At 41.4% G+C, this 10278-nt stretch overlaps 1 protein-coding gene across 2 annotated transcripts in view; it reads right to left on the bottom strand.

Annotated features, from left to right (window-relative positions):
- Nucleotides 1-6251: 6251 nt before the first annotated feature.
- Nucleotides 6252-10278, bottom strand: part of RELCH (RAB11 binding and LisH domain, coiled-coil and HEAT repeat containing) — a 74239-nt gene continuing 70212 nt past the window's right edge. For both annotated transcript variants that reach the window (XM_040547952.1, XM_040547953.1), the window contains exons 28-29: nucleotides 9342-9412; nucleotides 6252-8029 (exon numbers count right to left, since the gene is read on the bottom strand). In XM_040547952.1, the coding sequence (XP_040403886.1) occupies nucleotides 7909-8029; nucleotides 9342-9412 (192 nt within the window). In that variant the 3' untranslated portion in view covers nucleotides 6252-7908. The remainder of the gene's footprint in view (nucleotides 8030-9341; nucleotides 9413-10278) is intronic.

Genomic DNA, 10278 nt, shown 5'->3' with positions numbered 1-10278 from the left:
AAGTAAATACATGCTAACACAGAAGACAGAGGGTATTTAAAAACTATTCTTTACTTGGTCTGCTGTGGTCTCTTTTCTGCTCGAAGGAGCCAAGGAGAAGTCAAGGCAGGGCTGGCCCCAGGATTTCTCTGATAGCTAATGCAGAGCACCTGTTTGGGTGGCAAAACACAGCTGCCATCTTCTCCCTACCTCTGCATGATTTCTGGAGGCTGTGAAGCCAGACCCGTTTACTCTTTCTAAAGCTCCTTTCTATGCTTAATACGTTCTCAGCATCCTCTGCACTGCTCGCCCTGACATGAGCTTGATGCTCCACACCACAATGTGGTATGAAGCTAAACACGGGGTGATTCTCCTGGCCCAGGGCTGGCGGCTGGTCCTGCTGCCCCTTCACCTCAAGGGCAGTGAGGCCAGGGGTGTGCTGTGGGCTTTTAGGGAGCTGTAAAGCTTGCAATCATAGGATCAGAGCCCAGCTGAGCTGCCAGAAGAGTCAGGGCCTCTACGCGCACAGGCTGGCCAGGCCGCAGCTCTTCTGCTGAACAGAAGAATACGAGGACAGGGGGAAGGCCATGGCACTGAGTGTGCCCAGAGGGTGATGCACAAAGCCTCCTTCGCCCGGCGCTTCGTAAGGCAGCACGTGAGGCCTCAGTACCACAGGTGCCCAGCTGCTGAGGATGGCTTTTGCTCCTGGGGGGAGACCAGAGGAGAGCCTTCTGCCAGAGCCACCTCCCCACCACCAGCAGCTCACAGCCCTGGCGTTTTGAAGTGCTTGTATTTGACGCACAAGGAAATGTTTCTTTTTAAACAGAACAAACTGTTAAGTCTCTTCCCCTTTTCACATTTAGCACAATACCAAGGCTATGAGCAGTGTTTATTTACCAGCTGCTCACTCTACCACAGATTTACAGGAGCAAGCTCGCTGTCACCAGCAGTTAGACGCCTTGTCCTCTCTGCCTGGGAAGGTGCTGAGGACAGCCCAGCCCTGCTCAGCGCAGAGCCGCTCCAGGCAGTTCACTGTTACACAGCAGCTTCGTTATTTTCACATTCTGATCCCCAGTCTTGCCTGAAGTATTTGCTGTTCGGGCTGAAATTTCGTCGTCTTTTTTTTTTTTTTTTTTCCCTCTCTTTTTCTTTCCACTATCTGAAAACAGCCTCTTTTGGAAAGCTCAGACATTTTCCTCTGAGTTAAATTTTATGTTTCTGAGCCAAAAACCACAGAAGCCACTACTGGGTGCTTTATAGTCTTAATTATGTATTGCAGTAGATTGTTAGAAACTGAAATGTGAATGCTTGGAAATACAAACTAGAGAACATATAGGAGAAAGTGTTATCAACGCTCTTTCGTTTATTGCATTTATAATTCTATGCAGCACAAGTAAAAACCAAAAATTTACACCAAAACTGGTTTGTCAGCTTTTATTTTATAGAAAAGATACATTTTATATTATCGAATACTGTTTTTTTTTTGTTTTCATCTAGCTTTGCAAAGCACATACATTGAATAAAGATGAAATACCTGAAATCTGACAGTTTTGAACTTCTAATGGCATCCGGGTGCCTGCTGTTTCTATTCACTACTGTGATGTGTAAGCCTCAACTGGGCTATCCGTTGCAATGCTCTTCCTAAAGAAGAGAGATGGAAAACCACGTGCAGCCTTACAGGTGCAACAGATTCAAAATACCCTATTTGATATCAGGATCCCTTCCTTTGTGAAGTCTGCCACAGAAACAAACCATCAGAGCAGTCAATAAATTAGCAGTGGTATGGTTTGTTAGTACAGATCTCTTCTTACCTCCTTCCTAGCAAGAGAGAAGTAGAAATTGCATGCCAAAAATATGTCAAAGAAGTACAGCAGTCAATGCTGTATTGTCTTATAACTGTCTGAAAATGAAGCCATTTCAGCATTGGTGTGCAAACGCCTCTTTTCCCAGAGCTTGGATAAACAGTGACTAATTCCCAGACAACCAGCCAACTTGACTGCTGTCATTCAGACATTTTCAACCTGAAAAGCAAAGATAAAGACTGTTTTGATAGATACAGCAATCGAATGCAAACAACACCTCTACACACGTGAACAGGCTCACGTTCACATCCCCAGATATGCCTTCTATGGGTCTTAGAAGAGCCTGGGTCTTCGAAAGGATGGAAAGGAAACCTGAGCAGAGAAGCAAAACTGAAAGGCAGGGGTTTGTTTCAGCCTCTCCGTGCTGCACAGAAATGCTGTGAAGGTGCCTCACATGCAGCAAAGGGACAGAGGAATGGAAGGAGGAATTTTCCTTGGATCTAGGTCAGTGGGTTCCTTCCACTAGATGTAGTAAAGGCTGGTTGGGACTTGAGGTTCTGAACTACATACAGGCTTTGTAAATATGAGCACCCAGCAGGGTCAGGGTGAGTGAGAAACCCAGAGGATCTGCAAAGCTGCTGGGGCAGCAGCAACCCATGCAGAGAGCGTGTTGTGGGGCCAGGGAGAAAGGGTGCCCCAGCTGCCTCGCTACCCACCGCAGGGAGAAGCCCCCTGTATGGGGCAGGGTGTGCAGCTTTCTGACAGTGCAAAAGAAAAAAGACATATTTGCACATCTTTAGCAGAGGGGGCTCTAATTTCAGTTTAGGTCTCCAGCTATTAAAATAAATCCATTAAAAAATTCCATTATTTACCCCCCCAAAAATCTATACAAAAAAACACTGTCAACTTGAAACTGTCTTCTTCCTCTGAAGTACACATTTCCACAGCAGACTATTGCCCAATCTGCCTAAGATTTTCAAACGCACACAGTATTTTTCATGACAGAGCAACTATAAGGAAGCTTGTGAGGCACATATGGTGTGGGTTACACCAAGCACACTTCTGACAATCCCACAAAAACGTACCAGAGCAGAATGCCTGTCAGAAACCTGAAGTTTGCTGCATTCAAAAGGAGCAAGCGCACAACTAGCCACTGCTAACAAGCTGAATGTTTGAAGTATGTGCAAGCACTCATTGAACTGATATGTTATCGCCGATGTTATCACCTGTGGCGATAACCATGCCTACGTACTTCTGGAAGGAAATACAAACGTTGTGGTGAATTTTTAACTTTGAACATTTGCTCACACTGGTGCTGACCTCCGAGACTCAAGTCCTATGTTCATCCTTAGGACAAGAGCAGCAGTGGCAGTACTGGGAGCTTTCCCTGTGCTGCCCAGAACACCAACCTGTGTGCAGCCCGGAGATGCGTCTTTGGGGCTGGCAAAGCACCCAACAGCCCACCCCACCGTGAGGACTGGCACCTTAACACTTCTTTGAAACACTGTGCAGCACCCATCACCAGTTTGACAGAGCCACCCTGCCACGTTATCTAACCCTGCGTGCTGAACTATCAAGAACATCTTTGAAAATTCACCAGAACGCTCAGGTGACTCATCCTTGGATAAATAGAGTGCATTCATCTCTCAGCAAAGGATCGAGTTGAAATGAAACCTTGCTGCCTAGTAAAAACTACAGCTGCTGCTTCCCTGTCCCCACGCAGCATGCTGAAAGGGAAGGTGTAACAGGCCTGGCAGAACGACACAAGGGATCCTACAGGGCACAGGCTACAGCTGCTGTAACCACTGCAGGACTCCATCGTGATGTGTCCACCTCAGCTGGAAAGAAGTTTCTCAGCTTTTGGGAAACGGGAAAAGAATAGCAGCACAAGATCACAATCAACATAATTTCTGGAATGGGCATACTCAAATACACAGCAAACAGCTCTATTTGTATGCACAAAGGACTTAAACAGTAGAATTCAAAAAGGGCATCTGCCTCTAGGATGGAAATGTTGGAGGATGTCCTGCTAGGGATGCTGATGTCCCAAAGCGTGCCTCTCGCAGGTTAGGGTACAGACCAGCCCCAGGGGCAGAAGATGAGGGAGACTGTGAGGAATGCATACAATGCAAGTGCTGGGAAAAGAAACAGGCAGGTTCACAAGTCACATTTTCAAGTCATTGATTTCTACTGTGTAACTGCTCTTGCTCGAGCTTTCTACAAACTGGAAAACTTCAGCCAGAGGAAACTTTCCACTGTACTGAAAGTATGACACAAGTTCAAGCTCAGTACACAGTACAGGTGCCTCCAAAGAACCGGGCTGTTTGCCACTGACCTGCACATCTTTTTACAAACTCTGTAAGCAGAACCACCTTTCTTACAGCTTACCTGCAATACTGGAGAGCATCAAACGTAAAGGCAGAGCACTTTAGAAACAGTTTCCCTGGAAAATGATTACTCATTCGTGGTTACTTGTTGAGATTTGTTAACACCTGAGATATTACCGTGCACTACTGAAATCCAGGACCTGGCTAGCCAACGTATGGGAAAACAACGCTCCTCCATACCTCTGTTGACTGATTCCATTGCCTAAAACAAACTAGCTACTCCTATCTTTTTCATGACCTGAATGTTAGCTAGAAATACCAGCCAAACACACTCAGCAAGCCAACAAACCAGTTTCCTTGACGTGCTGTTGCCTGACACTTTATTGCGATCCTGCAATTCATCAGTTATTCTGTGATTCTGTCTAGGATGAATGCCATGCCAGTCAGACCATTATATCAGCATATTAATGGCTTTCTACTCCGTGAAGCTTTTTCATCCTTTACTTCAGTATCAACATCAGCAAGTTTTATACAGAAAAGTACTTAAAACATCTTCAGCGCAAGATATCCATTTTTAGAAACTGCACTAAAACTCCTAGAACAGAAAAATCCTACTAACACCATCACAACATGGAGTACAGAAACATTCCACATTCCTGCTTTTTCTGCAGCACTATTAAATCTTATCTGCATGTAGCAACAAATTCCAATACATTACAATCATTCTTCCCCCTTCTTCACCAGAGATATTTCACCTGTAATTTTTATCTTTCAATCTTAACATGTTAATTTGCAGTAATTAACGTCAGGTTCCCGATTTTCTCTAGCCATGAATCCATGCAAATACTGCTATTAGTTCTCCTAACCAGATCATACTTTTATGCACAACAAGCAGCAACAGCAGGATTTTTTTCCTCTTCTTGATAGAAAGGGGAGCTGGGAGAGAATGACAGAAGAATGTGTTGCTTTTCTCAACGAACTCCCTTTATTCTCATTGCTTAGAATATAAAGAAAGATTAATTTACCTTACTTAAAGTTTAGAAAACAATCTCTTTCAGAACAGAGTACATGCAAATAATGACTTGTATCTAATCTACACAAAACTTATTTAGATCGTGAACACTCACCCAGGCAGCCATGTGTCCTCCACCCATCAATCATCTTTGCTTAAGAGCACAGGAGTTGATCCTTTAAATTTTGTCTTTCAACATTTTGTCTTTAAACATTTTGTTTTTTACAGAATCCTTATTTTGGCAAAATCATAAGCGATTGAAGATACGTCTTTGAGGATGAATTCCTTTCCATGCTGGCTATCCATCTGTCTTGTTTTAATGAAGCATTTTCACCCAAAAGGTTCACTTAACTTGTTTTGTATAATAACAGGAAGGAAAAAAGTTAATCTTAAAGAAAGAAAATACATTTTTAATTTTATTTAAGAGTTCTAACTCTTATCTATCCCACTCCTGAGTGCTACAGTGCCACTGTTTGGAGGAAAAACAAAAACAAAATAACTACCTTCCACCCCCTACCCCCCAGGAGAAAAAAAAAAAAGCCCACACACAACCTTCTGCAACCAACATACACTAAAATAGACATGAAATTTAGGAGGTTAAACTCCTGGAGACTACCTGCAAGATGTTTGTTGCCTACGCAGCACTTTTTTCAGCTCAGTGGTCATGACAATGGAGCTGGTCTTTCTGGGGTTTCTCAGTCAAATTCCTCCTTGGATCAGCTAGTATGGAGTAAAACGCTGACTACTGAAAGCTAAACTTTGCAAGTTTACAGATATTACATTTATACTCATAAACTAAGGAGACTCTCATGCCACAATCACCCATGGTTAAATTGCTGTCACAGCTTTTTGGCTTGTGCTGATCAGCAGGTTTCCAAACTCTGGCTGAAGTTCAGTGGGGGCTACGAACCACTCTCACAGGCAGGCTGAATGCAGCTGCCCTGCTGTAAAGAGTTCAGCCGTAAAATTATTTCGGTCTCAGGACTACAGTGCTACCTCTGGCACTGCAACTACTTGTACAGATAATGAAAAAAAAGGCTAAAGGATTTCTGTGTATTTAACATATATATAAGGGCTGTTTTGATGTGATCATCTTCTTGGAGAAGAGAGGAAGTAACAAGACACGGCAGGTATACAAAACTTTTTATTGACAACAGAACAATAGAGAGGAACATCACCACTTCCCATTCCTCAGGAATGTCTCCATTTCACACTCAGTCTGCTAAAAGTATACTTTCATGGTAACAAGCAACAAGAAGGCATGGAGCTGTCTGTAATCTCAAGAAAAATGGTTCAGTGAAGGGTAAAGGGACTGGCAGTGTGCAAGTGTGCAGCAGGCCCTGTCACAACACAAACATGGCAGGCAACCGTATACGCAGAGCCAACAGGCACAGACTCCAAGCAGTCAGAAGCCTCAAATTACCTTTATTATTTCCACCTGAGGGCACTATGTGAAGTGCTACTATCCTGTCCCAGGAGACTGCAATTTCTCCCTTCACTCCTTTGCTTCCCTATCCTTAAAGACATTTATGCTTCCAACTGAATGGTGTTGTCTCAGAGAATGCCTGATCTTCTGTATTTTATCACATCTTACCAGTTTATGCATGCACTTGAGTTTACTTTCAGAAGCTTACATTGACATAAAGGAAAAAAAAAGTGCTGCATAAGAATAAACGAATTTAGTTGTTAATGCTTCCTTGCTAAGAAAAACGCTTCATTACAAGATACTCTTTGTAATGTTTTTTCATAAAGTATGTATGCAGTCTACCTAACACTTGAAAGAAACTGCATGTCAAAACTCCTTACTATAATTTCAACTACTCTGAAATGAAATTTGAACTGAGATTCAAGCTAAACAACAAAATCTGTGAGTACACAGAACTGCACAATGAATGCAAGACGAAAGCAGTCTTTCTCCTGCATAAGGTTACTCCGCCTGCAGAACTGTGTTGGGACCCTGTAGTAGTTTATACATTTGTGAATCTTCATTTATCATGTTTTGCCTTTACTTCAGCAAATGTGCCTCTGGATGTGCAACTAGTTGTTAAAGTGCTTTAAAATAAAACAAAAACTCCAACAAAACAAAACATCCCTCAAAAACCGCAACAGATGTGAGAATTTTATCTGAAGGATTTTGTACAGCATTTACAATGTCAGCATAAAGCATCTGAAACATGAGCATTCCCTGCAGACTGATGCAGTGCAAGCAGTCTTAGACATTAGATGCTGCAATTCCTCTGGATTCAAGATGCACAATACTTACAAAAACAACCCTAGAAGCACAGACAAATGCTGGTGGCTCCTCCTCTTCTTTTTAGAAACATAATAAAAAAATCTGCATTACTCTTTCATAATTTAAATACATAAGTAATCTCCACTTTTATTACTTCATGACAATGACTTCAAATTTACATTATTTTAAGTACCGTCATAATAGCTCCATGTATAATACAGATATTTGCTGATATCCTGTCAGAAAATAATAATAAAAAACAAAAACAAAAAACAAAACCCTTCCACTATATAAAAAAAATTATGCCGGAAAGACAAGAACACAGAACAGGGACTTGGTACAGACTATGATTTCAGTTTTATATCAACCACAGTTAACCCAAAATTAACAGATACACAGCGATATTCAAAAGCAGTGCAAATATCTTTGGAGGTTAGAATAAAATTATACTACAAGAACATAAGACAGAAGAAATAAAAAGGCAAGTACTTCAAGTACAGGAACCAGTCTCTGTGAGGTCCATCTTAGTGTTAGCTGGGAGCTCCTTTTCCCATCTTACTTCTTCCTCTGGAACACATTAGCCAACATTGCACCCGATGTAGTCAGCTGGCCCATTTTGTTCAAAAACTTGGTCTTTGTATCCTCACTCACAAGGCTCGCAGCAATCGACATTGAGCTAGGAAAGACAAAAATTCAGTTACAGAAGACTACAAACAAAAAGAACACTGTGCTGTTCTTTAATAAACATCTAAATTGTCTTTGCATGTTAGTGGTTTCAAGATGACAGAAGATCAGTCTATCAGGAATTAAAAAACCATCGCCACCAAGCCCAAATACATATAATACCATTCACGTAACACCATAAAGTGAATTATCATGGCCTCTAGAACAGTCCTAGTGAAAAGTAGTAAAACATTTTCGTGCACACTATTTTTAATTTTATTTTTTACTACCTTTGGGAGTCATCACACTAGCATTAATTAGATATTTGATGATTGCTACAGTGACAAATACCTCTGTGGAAAGATCAGCTTTACCTTCTCACCAGAAATGTCTATCTTTATCCTTCAAATATTACATTTGTTTAATACAAGAACAACAGTATTGGATTAGACCAATCTAGCCCATGTATCCTGCTTCTGACAGTGACCATAAGCAGACATGCAGGGAAGAGTAAAAACAAAGAAAGTATAAATGGTGGCCCCTCTCCTTAAAACTTTCTTATTTTCCAACTGCTTCTGCCTGAGCAGAGTTTAGAATTTGCATTGTCTGTCAACTTAGTAACTCCCAATAGATCTTTATTTTACATACCTGCTCAGTCTTCCTTTGATACCCTATACATTTCTTGCAAAACCCACCCTTGGGCACAGCTCTATTGGTTTCACCTGGCAGAAAAGCCTTCTCCTGGTGGCTGCGAATGTGACCCCTACGACCTTTCCTCGAGCACTCCTACTTCATACATACTGAGGACGACAATGCAGAGTCCACAAAGTTTTCACAAACCAGACTAGAAAGAGCAACATACTGAACCTACATGATGCTACAGCTGTTCTCATGTGCTGTAGTCACATACAAGCAAAACCAGCAGTCTGGAGTAGGCTTTTAGCACTATGAGAACTTCAGCCTGCAGGCCATCCCCATGAAAGAGGGATGTGAGATGCATGCCACATGCATTGCTCTCAGCACTTAAGCTAAGCACCTCCTGCCTTCTGAGATTCTGGACAGAAGCTCAATCACTGTCTTCTATGGATCAAAAACTAAGAACAAAGTCATGTGGAAAACAGGAGCTTCACTACTATGATACAAATAAAAGTGTGTTGCCCTGCGTTTTACACCAGAGAGACAGAAACAACCAAAACTGAATCAAGGTTCCTAAGATGTGCTTCAGTGCAGGATTTCTGGTCACAATCTTGGACACCATTATGGAAGATCCTCCACAGAACATTATGCTGGAGGCACAGAAAAAAAAAGAGAAGTGAAAGCCTTACCCCTGTGGTTCTTGGACGGTCTTGTTTTCCACTTTCTGTTCACATTCTTTTATCATGGAGCTTAAAATGACCTAAAATGAATAAGGAAGAGATAGATATGATACTTTTTCTGTTACATCAACACTTCATACTAAATCTGCTCCCCAGCTAATTTTGACACTAGTTTAAAATGAATCTCCTGTGTTTTTCAAGTGTATTTAAGTAGCAACTATCTGACAATGCCTTAAGGTAGAAACTACAAAAACATTCAAAATACTTTAAGGAAGAAAAGATTTTTTGAACCAGTTACAAGACTTCAAGAGTCCCTCCTGCTTCCCTCCTATTTTTTTTTTTTTTTAAAGAGAGCCAAACAAAACTCACTTCTGTTACGCATCTCCATATCTCCATTTTTTTTCAAACCTTACATTTATTAACAGTTAATACAAATGCTCATCTTCCCTGTATTTTCCTTTAGTTTTCAAGTATGTTTTAAAATTCTTGTAATTACCAGCATGATGCATGAAAGAAAAACCAAGGAAAGAAAAGAAAAAAGCACGGTAGTGTGCAGAGATAACAACTTAATGGAAAGGAAATGTGAAAGCAAACTTAATACATCATTTCACTGATGTCTTCCAGGGTTACTATGGATCAAGGTTTTTTTTGTTTGTTTGTTTTTCCTTTTACTTTAGCAATTCCAGCACTAAAGGCTTCTGCAGAATATTTAGGACTAAACTTCCCCACTTGAAAGACTGACAATAGAACTGACTGGGTCTTAGAAATCTCTGTCATGGTGCCTACAAGCATCACGTCAAGGCAAGGAGCAAGGCAAGGCAATTCCAGTTCTGCAGTAAAAGCCATAGTGAGTTTTCTAGCACACTGGAGTTGGAGTAAATATTTTAAAGCTTATGTTTCCCTTAGGATAAGAAAATAAAACATTTGGCATCACGCCTGAAGACAA

Source organism: Cygnus olor, chromosome 2 (assembly GCF_009769625.2).
Source record: "Cygnus olor isolate bCygOlo1 chromosome 2, bCygOlo1.pri.v2, whole genome shotgun sequence".
NCBI lineage: Eukaryota > Metazoa > Chordata > Aves > Anseriformes > Anatidae > Cygnus > Cygnus olor.
This window is presented reverse-complemented; position numbering and strand designations above follow the sequence as displayed.